At 34.1% G+C, this 15,565-nt stretch overlaps 2 protein-coding genes across 2 annotated transcripts; both read left to right on the plus strand.

Annotated features, from left to right (window-relative positions):
• The first annotated feature begins 1,836 nt into the window (after positions 1–1,836).
• LOC106363146 (E3 ubiquitin-protein ligase RGLG4-like) lies at positions 1,837–3,449 on the plus strand. The gene is made up of 5 exons (XM_048779211.1): positions 1,837–2,465; positions 2,543–2,671; positions 2,768–2,876; positions 2,960–3,016; positions 3,118–3,449. The coding sequence occupies exons 2-5, from the start codon at positions 2,622–2,624 to the stop codon at positions 3,199–3,201; spliced, it is 300 nt and encodes a 99-aa protein (XP_048635168.1). The 5' UTR covers positions 1,837–2,465; positions 2,543–2,621; the 3' UTR covers positions 3,202–3,449.
• Positions 3,450–11,150: 7,701 nt separating this feature from the next.
• On the plus strand, positions 11,151–14,718 carry LOC125608744 (putative cellulose synthase-like protein D6). Its single transcript, XM_048779212.1, has 4 exons — positions 11,151–11,372; positions 11,486–11,816; positions 11,971–12,799; positions 12,884–14,718. The coding sequence occupies exons 2-4, from the start codon at positions 11,503–11,505 to the stop codon at positions 14,630–14,632; spliced, it is 2,892 nt and encodes a 963-aa protein (XP_048635169.1). The 5' UTR covers positions 11,151–11,372; positions 11,486–11,502; the 3' UTR covers positions 14,633–14,718.
• The last annotated feature ends 847 nt before the right edge of the window (positions 14,719–15,565 follow it).

Here is a 15,565-nt window from a genome sequence, read left to right on the forward strand (position 1 = left end):
GTTGTTATCCAATCACACATGGGAGTTATCAGATTTGCCTAAGGAGAAAAGGCATTGCATAACAAGTGGGTCTACCGAATAAAAGAATAACCTGATGGGAGTAAGCACTATAAAGCGAGGCTTGTTGTAAAGGAATTCCAACAAAAATAAGGCGTTGACTACACTGAAATCTTCTCTCCTGTAGTCAAGATGGTGACCATCAGAACGGTTCTTGGGCTGGTAGCACAAGAAGATCTGCATCTTCAACAAATGGATGTGAAGACGGCATTTCTTCACGGTGATTTGGATGAAGAAATTTATATGAAGCAACCCAAAGGTTTTGAGATCAAAGGGAAGGAAAGCCTTGTTTGCAAGCTGAAAAAGAGTTTGTACGGCTTAAAACAAGCTCCAAGATAGTGGTATAAACGGTTCGACAGCTTTATTAAAGGCATTGGTTTCTTGAGGTGTGAAGCTGATCACTGTTGTTACTTCAATTCGCTTGAAGAGTCCTACTTGATATTGCTTCTATATGTTGATGACATGCTGATAGTAGGAGTAGACTTGCACGAGATCAATAGATTGAAGATGAAACTCTCAGAAGAGTTTGCGATGAAAGACCTTGGAGAAGCAAGACAGATTCTAGGGATGAGAATCAGTAGTAGCAAGGAAGGTCTTAAGCTATCACAAGAGGAGTATGTGAACAAAGTCCTCAAAAAGTTTAACATGGATGACGGGAAGCAAGTTAGTACTCCCCTGGCAAGTCACTTTCGGTTATCCAAAGAACATTCTCCAAAGACGGAAGAAGAGATGGCATATATGGATAAAGTTCCATATGCTTCTGCTATAGGTAGCCTAATGTACGCGATGATATGTACAAGGCCAGACATTGCACATGCAGTGGGAGTCGTCAGCAGATTTATGAGCAATCTAGGAAAGGAACATAGGGAAGCCGTTAAGTGGATTTTCAGATATGTAAAAGGAAATCCAAGTTTATCGCGATGTTTCACAAAGTCTAAGACGGGATTGCAGGGATATGTTGATGCTGACAATGGAGGTGACGTTGACAGCACGAAAAGCACAACCGGGTATGTCTACATTTTTTGCGGTACTGCAATTTGTTGGGTTTCAAAGTTGCAGAAAATTGTATCTCTATCAAGCTGTGAAGCTGAGTATGTTGCGGTAATGGAGGCAACAAAAGAGATGATGTAGCTACAGTCTTTTCTAGGAGAGCTACGCCATGACCAAGGGAAAAGTGTGTTGTATTGTGATAGTAAAAGTGCCATCAATTTGGCAAAGAATCCGGTTTACCATGCTCGGACGAAACACATACATCGTCGGTATCATTTCATCAGATTAGCGTTGGAAGATGAAATGTTGGTGCTTGAGAAGATCCCAGGAAGCAAAAATCCGGCAGACATGTTGACGAAGGTCGTGCTGTATGATAAGCTGAGGTTGTGTGCAACCTCAGTTGGCTTGTTGGAGTAACAAGCTGGGGAGACCTGCTACATTGATCAAGATGTGAAGACAGATTGAAATCAGTCTTCAAGTGGGAGATTGTAAGTCAAGGAACACGGCCGGTGATGACGGCAATGACGGTGAGGGATGGCAAAGAAATCAACAAAAGAGGAACTTCATTTTGTCAATAATTGTGGCTTTGTGGCTTTCACATATCCAAGCTTCTCCTATAAATAATCAACGTAAGTAGAAGAGAAGAAGCATCCCAAAACAAGAAAACAAAGTGAGAGAGAACAAGAGATCGAAGAAGAAGAGAGAGTGCAAGAAAAAAAAAGTTCTCACAAAAATCTTCTTTAAGAAATTACGAGTAATTTCTTGAGGGTATTTGGGATTGGGTGTGAGTTGAGAGCTTGTAAAAATTTCCCGGGTTGATAATAAAAGATCTGTAGCAGGTCCGGAGACGTAGGCAACATTGGCCGAACTCCGTTAACAATTTTGTGTGTGTTTTCCCGCTCCCATAAATTCGGTTTTCCGCAAAATTTGACCGCGCATTTTCTAACAGATCTGAGTTTCTTTTGTTTATTTAGACCAATTGAAGTCGAGTTCTTCTGATTGTAAAATCAGGAACCTAGGGAGAGTGAGAAGCTACATTGCCTTATACTATCACCTAAAGCATATGTTAGGCCTCTCTCTTGGCCCAAGAGTATAGAATATGTGCCTTATGAAGAGATGACAGCAAACAAGAGGCTACGTTCTGAATGTGAAGGTAGCGAGAGGTGTTGATAAGGCCGAGGGAGAACTCAGTCAACAAGAGATCTATGTTAACGCTAGGTGCAACATGCAATAGCTTCTTCTTCATCTCTGCAACTCTGTTCTACTCTATTGTACTCTGTTTTCAGAAGCTGATTATCCCAGAGTTCATTTCACCTTGCTTTGTCGATTGTTTTAATCGGTGTTGGAGACGGGCGATGCGAAGACATGATGAGAAGTTCGACGACAAGATCCCTAAGCGTGAATTTAACAACTTTCAGGTATCATCTCATTCCCAGTTTTCAGTTCCTTTTGTATCCATCCCCTTTTCTTTGATCTTGACCTGCTCTCTGCAAAGTTTGTGAATTTCACAGAGATCATGAAGAGAGATTCACTCAGAGTCAGCCAAAGAAGCTGCATTTGCTCTTGCTGCTCTAATGGAGATTCCCTTTCAGTATCAAGCAGCAACTGAACTCAGCTTTCTCGGGTACTCCCTTAACTGTCTCTTTGATATTATCCTCCAAGAGACAGAACATAACTACTCTCTTAAACTACTTATGCTGTTCTTATCTTATCTGTAAAGGAAAACAACGGGCGTAGCTAAGAAAATAAACCCGAGGCCACCACCTACTCCTTACACACCTACTATACGTACTGAACTACCATCACCTGCACCAGACGAACATACTCAGGTCCTAAAACTTGCTTACTCTTTCACTTTGTTACTGCCTTGTCGCAATCAAATCTCATCTGATATTGTTTTTCGTTGAAACAGAATTGCCCAATTTGTCTGACTATCCGGAAAGACGTGGCCTTTGGCTGTGGTCACATGGTAAGTGTCACCTAAGAAGTCTTAATTGTTTTCCTATTACTCAAACCCATTCATGACAAGAACAGTTCACTTACCTTTGCATTTTTTTTCTTTTTTTGCAGATTTGTAGAGATTGCGGATCCAGGATATCAAACTGTCCCATCTGCAGAGTACTGATCACAAGCCGGCTAAGGCTTTGCACGTGATCAGTGCCTTTGCAAATAACAAAACACTTGCACATACTGTCTTTCTCCATTTTACCAAGTGTCTCTGCATTGTTCATGAATCAGCTTGTACCATTTAAATATCCTATGTACTATAGATGTTAGCTTGCAAACAATGATGAAGTAGAAATGTACAAAACATGGGTTTTACATTTTTCTTCACTGTCACAAAAAAAAAATGTTTGAAGTGACTGAATCTTGCACCAGTTAAAAAAAAAAAAACAAAGCATGTCAGATTCAAGAAACTGACAAAAATATCAAAGATACACAACAACAAAAATTTAACACATAATTTTTAAAATATTAAAAAAGTAATTGAGAAATAGAATATAACAAGATAATAACTAAGATCAAATTAATCATAAGAGCATAAATGAAAAAAGTTCATGATATAATAAGAGATTAATCATATTTTATGGAAATAAATGCATTTATGTCATGACTTCCAAAAATAAGTATAAATTTACTACTGATATACAAATAAAATGTATATATTTTTCAAAATATGGATTAAAAACGAAATAAACCGACAAGATATGAAAGTATAAATGAAAGTAAATAATATAAAATAAAACAAACAAGTCAATATATATATATGTGTATATATTACCAAAAAATAGAAGAATACACTGGGTTTAAAATTATCACACCCATTAAATTATGAGATTTAATTAATTGTTAAAAATTATAACATCAAATAACTTTAACCTAAAAACATAAAAAAAAATAAAAGAAGAAAACAATCACAAACATAATAATTCAAAACCACATTTATAATCAAATTCTTCCAAATATAAACAAAATTTTGAACCAAATATACACATATTCATTTGCGAAAACTGACTAGTTAATGTTATAACACCTAAGACCATCTTCAAAGTATTTTACTATTTCTACTTCTAAAATCGAGAAACTCTATAAAATGTGTAATATGCTCCAATGTATTTCTCTAAATTAGCAAGCTTTAAATATATATAGTAGCAAAATAGTAGTAATGTTATTTAGAAAAGAAATAGTAGCCTCTATTATAGAAGAAGTGATAGAGATGAGTTGAAGCAATTTGATCTCTAATTGATATTTTATAGAAATAGAAAGATAGTAGATTAGAGATGCTCTAAGAAGTCATGTAACTATTGAGAATATCATGTTTGTATATAACAACAACTTTTAGAAAATGATTTAGCATATTTTCACCTACTTCTTGCCATGTTCTGTAAATACTTTTAACATTCAATACCAACATAATTTTTTTTATAATATTGGGAAAAAATGGTTAAGGAACTTTGCATAAGTTGAATCTTTAAAATAATTATAGCAATCCACAATTGACCGACCAATCATAGATTACTAATTATCAAAACATACAACCAGAACACCATCTATAACTCATACATAATTACTATATACCCTAATATTATTTAAAATCATAAAAGTTAATATACACTGCTTTTTCAAAGACTTACATAACAGCCATGCAAACAAAAAAAACTATATAGTTACGATGACACGTAAAACATATTCCTATTCTGCACGTAGTGTGGACCGACCCTAGTTTTTTATATAATAAGAAAAAAATGCTAAAATGACAGAGCATGAGTATCTAATAATATAATCATCACATAGTAATTGATCAGATGAAGTAACTTTGTAATAAGACACAAACCATTAAACTATTAAAATAATTTTCTTTGATTCATATACTTTGATTTTACTTGCACTTGAGATTGAGATGATCCAAATGACTACGTATCTCAACATTCAGTTACGCATTATATTGAGATTAGTATACAAATCACCAGACACACTCCAAAGATCATCTTTATTCATTTGGATATGTACATTGCGTTACAATCTAGTTAGAAGCGATCTCGAGAAAAGTTCATGCGAATGGCACTTCACTTTTTCTTTGTTTAAATAATAAAAACTTAAATATATGTAACTATTCGAAAGGCCTAGTTAAAGCCTTTTCCAAAAAGTGTTGTGGACTCTATTTCGTTCAAGATTAATTTCTTTCTTATGAGATGTGGAACATTACAAGGTAGAATATTAATAGCTAAACATAAAACACACATACAAAACCAAATGAGACTAAAGAAATATTTAGGTTTAGCAACATTGGTAATGTTATGACTTGTGACACTACAAGAAAACAGCGACATACTGAGGGAAAAAATCGTCGGTATGTCGTCGGAATAACGCTATTCCGACGACATACCGACGAAAAAAGTCCTCGGAAATAACTCCTCGGAAATTCATTTTTCCTCGGAAATCCCTCGGAAATTTCCGACGGAATTCCGAGGAAATGAATTTCCGAGGAAATTCCGAGGACCACAAGTTCGTCGGAAAGTCCTCGGAATATTCCGAGGAAGATGTCGTCGGAATATCCCGAGGGATACACTTCCTCGGAATATTTCCAAAATTAAAAAAAAAAAATTTATTTTTTTAAATTGAAATTCGAAAATATAAAATTAAAATTGAAATAGAAAACCTATTTAAAATACAAAAAATAATAAAATAGTTTTTATAAATAAAAAAATGTTTTATAAATACAAAATTAGTTATAATAAATATAAATATTTTTATAAATATGGAATCATCTTTTTATAAATACAAAATAGTTTTTATAAATACAAAAAATAATAAAATAGTGTTTATAAATCAAAAAATGTTTTATAAATACAAAATTAGTTTTAATAAATATAAATATTTTTATAAATATGAAATCATCTTTTTAAAAATACAAAATAGTTTTTATAAATACAAAAAATAATAAAATAGTGTTTATAAATAAAAAAATGTTTTATAAATACAAAATTAGTTTTAATAAATATAAATATTTTTATAGATATGAAATCATCTTTTTATAAAAATAAAATATTTTATAAATACAAAAAAATAATAAAATAGTGTTTATAAATCAAAAATGTTTTATAAATACAAAATTAGTTTTATAAATATAAATATTTTTATAGATATGAAATCATATTTTTATAAATACAAAATAGCTTTTATAAATACAAAAAATAATAAAATAGTGTTTATAAATCAAAAAAATGTTTTATAAATACAAAATTAGTTTTAAAATATGAAATCATCTTTTATAAATCCAAAAATCGAATTTATATACAAAAAACGTTTTTTATATTCAAAAATAGTTTTTATAAATACAAAAATAAAAAATAGTGTTTATAAATAAAAAAAATGTTTTATAAATACAAAATTATTTTTAATAAATATAAATATTTTTATAAATATGAAATCATCTCTTATAAATCCGAAAATCGAATTTATATACAAAAAACGTTTTGTAAAATCGAATTTATATAGAAAAACGTTTTGTAAATACAAAAATAATAAAAAATTTATAAGAAAATTCTAAATCAATTCAACACAACCAAATCATAATTCTAAACCTATTACACAACAAATCACAATCCTACCCAATCACCCTTACAAAAATCTATCAAAAAACTTCTAAAATCATCAAATCTACTTAAGAACCTAACAAATAGGACATAAGAGAGTGGGATAAGGTCCTTACATGATTTGTAAGGGAATGGAGAGGATTCGCCGGAGATATCGTCGCGAGAGAAGGTGGAGAACGCCGGAAGGAGAGAGAGATCGCCGGAGAGGAAGAAGAGAGAAATGGGGAAGAAGATGTGTTTCGAGTTTATAAAACCTAGGGTCCGACGGATATTTTCCGTCGGAATTTCCTCAGTATTTTCAATTTTAATTTTCGCAAAATATTTGGCGGCTTGTTTGCCCGGTTAAATGAAAATATTCCGAGGAAATTCCGACGGCCACTTAAATATCCGTCGGAATTTCCTCGGAATATTTTCATTAATTCGAGGAAAAAGAATATCATGTGCATGTATTTCTATTAATTTATATTGTTCCTCGGAATTTCCTCGGAATATTCCGAGGAAATTCCGAGGAACACATGTTTGGGGTTTCAAAACATCAAATTTTTTTGCCCTATATCATTTCTTATACAAATGCAATGCATACCATTGAGGAATCTTTGTATAGATGATCATAAACCATGAAATAACAAAATTTCAAAACGAATTGTAAGTATTCCCTTTACCGTTCATTAAAGTGTATAAGTGTTTCTCTTATGTTGTGGGGATTTCGTTCATACAATCGGAAAAGTGTTATATAAGTGTTTCACTTAAACAAATTTTGACTTCATAATCAGTCTAAGACACTTAATAGGGGTTATATAAGTGTTATTCAAACCGCAAAACGTTGTTTTCAGTTTAAAAACCATACTTCCTCGGAAAAGCCTCGGAATATTCCGAGGAAATTCCGAGGAAAAACAAGTGTTCCTCGGAATTTCCTCGGAATATTCTGAGGCTTTTCCGAAGAAACAGAAACCGTAAAAGCAAAGCCCTGAATCGTCGGAAAAGCCTCGGAATATTCCGAGGAAATTCCGAGGAACACTTGTTTTTCCTCGGAATTTCCTCGGAATATTCTGAGGCTTTTCCGAGGAAGTAGGGTTTTTAAACCGAAAACAACGTTTTGCGGTTTGAATAGCACTTATATAACCCTTATTAAGTGTCTTAGACTGATTATGAAGTCAAAAATTTGTTTAAGTGAAACACTTATATAACACTTTTCCGATTGTATGAACGAAATCCCCACAACATAAGAGAAACACTTATACACTTTAATGAACGGTAAAGGGAATACTTACAATTCGTTTTGAAATTTTGTTATTTCATGGTTTATGATCATCTATACAAAGATTCCTCAATGGTATGCATTGCATTCCGAGGATCTCATTTTCCGTCAGAATGTCCGTCAGAATTACGCTGTTTTCTTGTAGTGTGAGTTATGACTTATGACCAACGATGAATCCAGTAGTGTTTTATGTTTTTTTAAACCAATTAATAGTTTCGACAGGCATACGAAACTTGACTCGTTAAACGTTCTAACTCCCTCAGAAATATAATACTGTTTAGAATTTGTAGTAGAAGAAATAGACAACTGTTTATAGTTCAAAGTCAAACCTAACATATATCATTTGCCAGAATGAGTACGAATTGTAATTATTACGATCAGGATGACGCTCTTTTACAAGTTGTTTCTACGAAACCAAATACTTTTCATTTGTATGACTAAAGCATAGTAATTTAATAAACTTTATATTTCATAACGAATTAACGCGTGACTACTGCATTTAATAATAAATAAACATGTTCAAGCTTTTTTGTAATATTAATGCTTAAAATATATATATATATATATATATATATATAAATGCTTGATATTGATATAAAAATATGATAAGCCTATTTATCAATGCATATATATATATATATATCATATAGTTCTATATAATTACTAATTAGTCAAAATATAAAAAAACGTATAAGAAATATGAGCAAGGGAGTATTTTTGCAGAAGTATGTTGATTAAGAAATTTGCTGTTCGAGCTTCACTACCCACTTTAACATATGTCACTCTTTTTTGTTTTTGCAACAACATAAATTTATTTTATCTTGCAAGCAACGCAATTAAATATCAGAGGACAAACACATGTTGAAATGGATCTCCATTTCGTTTGTAAAAAAAGTTGATATGGGACGTGTTAAAGTTCTTTTTTTCAGGCTCATGGGTCTACAGTCTTCTTACACTGTTCAATTAGGATTTCAGTTCTGTTTTTCATTTTTTTTATTTCAATTTATAAGAACTACCTAACATATTAAAACCATATTTACTTTAGTTTAGTTCGGTTTATATACTTTCGATTTATTCAGTTTTATACCAAAAAACGATAACTTTAATTATCTTTTATAAATTTTTGTGAATTTTAGTTTATATCTGTAGACATCAGATATATTAAAACATGAAAATATTTTCAGTACTATAGCTTTTAAATATAATGTTTTCCCAAATTTTCTTAACTATTTAAACAATAACTAGTAAAAGAAAAAATAATATGTATGATTTTTATAAAATAAAAGTGAGAAAAATTATTAAAATCATAATATTATTAAATAACTTAAATTCAGCATATATTTGTTTATCAACAAGACATTATATTTTACTCAATTTCATGGTAAATTAAAACAAAATAAAATTATTACGATAAACATTTAAATACTTATATAATTTACATATAACTGTACAATTATATTTTATTGAATCGATTTTTTTTCCTTTGATTTGATCGGTTTATATACCAGACCATATCTATATGTTGGGTTTTACCAAATTGAAAACCCCTAAATCCTTTTAGAGTTCTTTCAAAACTTAAGAACACTTACTTTTCTTTTTTGAATCAATTTGTATAAAAACATTTCTTCATTGGTTAATACATTTAACAATTTACCAAAATACTTAAGTTAATGTGTTTATGAAAAAGGTTGTGATTCAAGATTGAATATGGCGTGATGATGTAAACTGACCTTTCCCCTGAATTAGATTTCTGTTGAAAACTCTTTTATCGTAATTTGACAATTGAAATAATTATGGGTCGTGTTTTAGATCTAGCCCAGAATTTGGTGAACGAGTTATTCATCTTGAGAGAATAGGTTTTGAGGGTTTCGATGAGCGAGAATCGTTAAACCTTAAGGTTGATGATTGAGCATACGAAACCACACATTTGAAAATTGTGATGACTGCAAGTCTGCAATGTATGAGTCATGGTTCTAAATAACCGACATGGAATTGAGTTTAATATACTAGGAATTGAGTGTGTGCTAATACATGATAATATCCTTTACCACTACAATATAAAAATGATACTTGTTATTTTTTTTATACTTGTTATTTGAAATCAATTTTGTGTGTTTACAAAGTTTCCTCTTACCTTCGACCGTTTCCATGTTTAATTTGGTCCTAATATTTCTATTCCCTGAGTCAGCTAGTTGTGGACAAGTTCATAATCTAATGTAGAAAAAACTTATGATTGAATTCTGAAAATATCCCCTATAGTTTACTTGTTTCAGAATCTTTTGTTATAAAAAAAAAAAGTTAAGAAACATCAATTAATTTATTACATAACTCATAATCTTTATATTCCATTAAAGTTCTTATTGTTTATAAATGTCAAACAGACTAATCCTCATCTAAATAGCCTAATATGGCCCTAATCCATAGCAGACTTGATTATTTGATTAGCGCATGCAGCTTTTATATATATATATATATATTATATACATATATGTCTAGATCTATTTTACTATTGGTCTTTTTTGATATCTCTGATTTTTTTTTTGATAAATTCTATCGACTGAGTCGGTTTTAAGAAAAACATACTTAGTTTTACAGGGTAAACTAGCTACTACACTGTCCAAATTTAAAATATATTCGGACTAATATTAAAAGGTGAACCACTATGTAAACTAATTGGGCCAAAGCCCGAATCTAAACTGATCAAATGATGATAATTTAGTTCCTAAAAAAGAATTGAATCAATAATTGATGTGGATACACACCAAGCCTCATGTCCTTGACTAGTTTTACGTACTAGGAATTGAATATCTGCTAATACATGAAAATATCTTTTAATACTTACAATGAAAAAGATAGGCTTGTTATTTGATATCAATATTTGTGTGTTTACAAATTTTCCCCAGTTACCTTTGACCGTTTCCATGATTGGTCCTGAATCCTGATATTTCTCTTGTCTAAGTCACCTAGTTGTGGACGAGGTCATAATAAAATGTAGGAAAAACTTATGACTGACTTTGTTACAAAGAAAAAACTTATGACTAAATTCTGAAAAAATCCTCTATAGTTACTTGTAATCCCCATTTCGACCGGTCTCTTCCTTTCTTTCTGCAAGGCAATAACAGCTGTCAACGCATTTTAATTAATGTCTTAAACACTAAGTTAATGTCTTAAATACTAAGTTCCAAAAATTAAAGATAATAACATATACGATTTAAGGAAACAAAATCTCTCCCACCATTTGTTGACCATTCAAGAAGATATCGTAGAAAACCTCAATCGCAAAAACCCTTAAGTACACACAACACTACATTAATACACCTTACGAATTAAATTTTCCATTATATTTTCTCTGATAAGTTTCGTTGGTTCGTAAGAAAACAAAGTTTGGTTTGCGTTTATGGTTGATGAAAAATTAGAGAAGAAATAACATTTACAAAATCTCGTCACTGATTCTGATTTCATCCAATAAGGTAACAGTTTCTTTTGGATTTAATTCCCAATAATCTTCAATATAATTAACTTACTTGACGAAATAAAAACAGAGTATTGATTCATCTTGAATCTGAGAAACCTTTTGACTCAGATTCCGGAGTCTAAACAATGTTGGGTGAGACATCTAGCAAGAATCCAAGAATCAGCCACGTGTCCATTTCCACCGGAGATATCTGCAGCGAATTCGGAAGCAGCTCCGATTTCGCTAACTACACCGTCCATGTCCCTCCGACGCCGGATAACAATCCGGCTCCGCTTCACATCGCTCTCCAAGACATCGACACCGGTTCATCTTACAAAGACGACGACTTGGATCAAACCGAACTGAGAATCAGTGAAGAAGAAGATGCCTTGCTCTACAAGGTATCTCAGCCCTTAACCCGTGTTGTCAAAATCTCTCCGATCATCATCGCTCTGTATCGGTACACTCTTATCTCTCTGTCTTTGAGATATTTCACTGTCGTGTCGGTTACAAACACTCTGAGATGCGATGTGTTGTGTTGTGTCATAAAAAGCGTGATCTTGTAAGGATGTTTCTTAAGATTTTCTGACAATGTTTTTTTTCTTTCTTTTCAGTATTTTAATATTTGTCCGAATCGTAGCACTATGTCTGTTTCTCTTTTGGAGAGTGAAACACAAAAATGAGAAAGCAGTGTGGCTATGGTTGCTCTCTGTAATCTGCGAATTCTGGTTTGCTTTCTCTTGGTTAATCGACCAAATCCCTAGGCTGTATCCGGTTAACCACGCAACCGATACGGAAGCCTTGAAGGCGAGATTCGAATCACCAAACCCGAACAACCCGACCGGGAAATCGGATCTTCCTGGAATCGATGTGTTTGTTTCAACTGCTGATGCAGAGAAGGAGCCACCGTTGGTTACAGCCAACACAATCCTTTCGATATTGTCGGTCGATTATCCTGTTGAGAAGCTTTCTTGCTATCTCTCCGACGATGGAGGCTCGCTTCTAACGTTTGAAGCAATGGCTGAAGCTGCTAGCTTTGCGAAAATATGGGTACCTTTTTGCAGGAAACATAAGGTGGAGCCGCGGAATCCGGAAAGTTACTTCGGTTTGAAGAAAGATCCTTACAAGGGTAAGGTGAGGCATGATTTTGTTAGAGAGCGAAGGTATGTGAAAAGGGGTTACGAGGAGTTTAAGGTTCGGGTTAACGCGTTGTCTCATTCGATTAGAAGGAGATCTGATGCGTTTAATAGCAAAGAAGAGATTAAAGCCTTGGAGAAATGGAAGAACTGGAAAGTGAAAGTTGAGGAAGACCAAGTCAAGGAACCAAGGCCTGCTATAGTAGCTCCTAAAGCTACTTGGATGAGTGACGGCACGCATTGGCCTGGTACTTGGACTGTTCCTTGTCAGAACCATTCCAGAGGTGACCATGCTAGTATTATACAGGTAAATGAAAACAAATGGTTTGAATCTCTAACTTGGTTCGTGTTTTGACTTGGAGATTTAATTTATTTATTTATTTATTTGCAGGTGTTGCTTGATCCTCCTCAAGATGAACCGGATAATGAGAGAGGTGGTGGGGGGAGCGCGCTGGATTTCGAAGGAGTAGACACTCGTTTACCGATGTTTGTGTACGTGAGCCGCGAGAAACGGCCTAGTTATGATCATAACAAGAAGGCAGGAGCTATGAACGCTTTGGTCCGAGCCTCAGCTATAATGTCTAATGGACCGTTCATATTGAACTTAGACTGTGACCACTACGTCTACAACTCTATAGCCTTTAGGGATGGGATCTGTTTCATGATGGACCAAGATGGCGACCGCGTCTGCTATGTTCAGTTTCCGCAGAGGTTCGAAGGCATCGATCCCTCTGACCGCTATGCTAACAAAAACACTGTTTTCTTCGACATTAACCTCCGGGCTCTCGATGGGATTCAAGGTCCGATGTATGTCGGGACAGGGTGTTTGTTCCGAAGAACCGCGCTTTACGGTTTCGACCCGCCTGATCTTCCTGTGGAGACAGAACCGTCTGGAGGCTGTTGCTGTTGTTTCCCGCAGGAAAAGAAACGCAGTCCTGCAACCGTAGCTTCTCAACCAGCATACTACGTCGACGTTGAGGAGGAAGATCAGTTTGATGTCAATCTGATTAGGAAGCATTTCGGTAGCTCGAGTATGCTAGTGAGTTCCGTAAAGGTCGCGGAGTTCCAAGGTAAGCCATTAGCCATGGGACATTCGAGCATACGTGGACGCCCTCCTGGCTCCTTGACATGCGGCCGCGAGCCACTGGACGCCGCGGCCATGAGCGAGGCGGTTAACGTGATCTCATGCTGGTACGAGGACAAGACTGAATGGGGAATCAGCGTCGGGTGGGTCTACGGATCGGTTACGGAAGACGTGGTGACAGGTTTTAGAATGCATGAGAAAGGATGGAGATCCTTCTACTGCGTAACCGAACCAGACGCGTTTCGTGGATCCGCGCCTATAAACTTGACCGATCGGCTCCACCAGGTTCTCCGTTGGGCTACAGGATCAGTTGAGATATTCTTCTCCAGAAACAACGCTATTGTAGCTGGTAGGAAACTCAAATTCCTCCAGAGAATCTCCTACGTCAACGTCGGAATCTACCCGTTCACCAGCATTTTCATCTTAACCTACTGCTTCCTCCCTCCGTTTTCTCTCTTCTCCGGCCAGTTCGTGGTTGATAGCCTTGATCCAGCGTTCCTTATTTACCTTCTGACCATCTCTTTGTCTCTATGTGGGTTAGCTGTTCTTGAAGTCAAGTGGTCAGGGATCTCTTTAGAAGAATGGTGGAGAAACGAGCAGTTCTGGTTAATCGGTGGTACCAGCGCTCATTTAGTCGCTGTTCTTCAAGGTTTCCTCAAAGTCATTGCCGGAATCGAAATCTCCTTCACGTTGACTTCGAAATCTTCAGGAGATGACGAAGACGACGAGTTCGCTGATCTCTATCTGTTTAAGTGGACGTCTTTGATGATCCTCCCGTTAACGATCATAATCTTGAACATCGTGGCGATTCTTTTCGCGTTTTGTCGGACCGTTTTCAGTGATATTCCACAGTGGAGCAATCTCGTTGGTGGGACTTTCTTCGCCGTTTGGGTTTTGGTTCATATGTATCCGTTTGCCAAAGGATTGATGGGAAGAAGAGGAAGAACTCCGACAATTGTTTATGTTTGGTCGGGACTTATCGCTATTTGCATCTCTCTTCTCTACGTTACCATTAAGAACTCGGAGCTTAATGGAGGATCATTTCAGTTGACTTAAAATATTATTTTTCTTATGCATGTTTTTAATTATTTTCTTGACTCTCTATGACGTTGATCTTTTTCGTTTTATTTCGCTCCCTTGCTTACTATTGATATTTTTTTTTTTTTTGGTAAAAATGTAAAGATATTATTACTAGGATTTTATATTTTTGACAGAACTACAAGGACGACAAGGAGCGGATAAATAAAAATAAAGTCTAAACACAAACTCTATCTAGCCTAAACAGGGGCAGACACAACAACCCAAACCGAAAGCCGGAGGCTCAGCTAAATTAGTACCAACCGCTTGCCGCAAAAGAACGAACCAAGTTCAACCGAGAGTCGGAACCCGGTAATTTTGGCCTCCCCGATGAATCTATACTATTAAAGCAGGATCCTATTGTAATAATTACCTTAGGGGCATATTTCCTTCACTAACATTGCATGTTTCATTAAGGGCAATTAAGTAATATTAATAACAAATATATATTGGGTCATTATTTTTAGATCCAGCCCAAATCAAATCTCTTTTGGGCCATTTGGGCCTATTAAAAAATCAGATTCAATTCTCACTTTTTTTTTCCTTTGGGCCATTGAGTCCAAGTTCAAATAATTTTTTTTCAACTATTCTTAATTATTATTTTTTTCTTTTCTTAATATAATTTAAGCATTCGTAAAAATAATTGAATTTTTTTATTGAAAAGTATAAATCTTTATTAAAAGTATATAATTTTTTAATTAAAATATTTACCCATAATAAAATTAATTTATTAGGGTTATACCAACTTAATTCATTAAAAAAATAAAGTTTAATTTCTTAACATAAATAGTCATTTAAAATGAAATACGATAAATAAAGATAAAAATTTTAAGTCTTTTATAAAATAAAACACAAATATATGAAAATGTGACATTTACTAAATATTTGTCAATTGAAAAAAAAAAACAAAAA

Source organism: Brassica napus, chromosome A5 (genome assembly GCF_020379485.1).
Source record: "Brassica napus cultivar Da-Ae chromosome A5, Da-Ae, whole genome shotgun sequence".
Lineage (NCBI taxonomy): Eukaryota > Viridiplantae > Streptophyta > Magnoliopsida > Brassicales > Brassicaceae > Brassica > Brassica napus.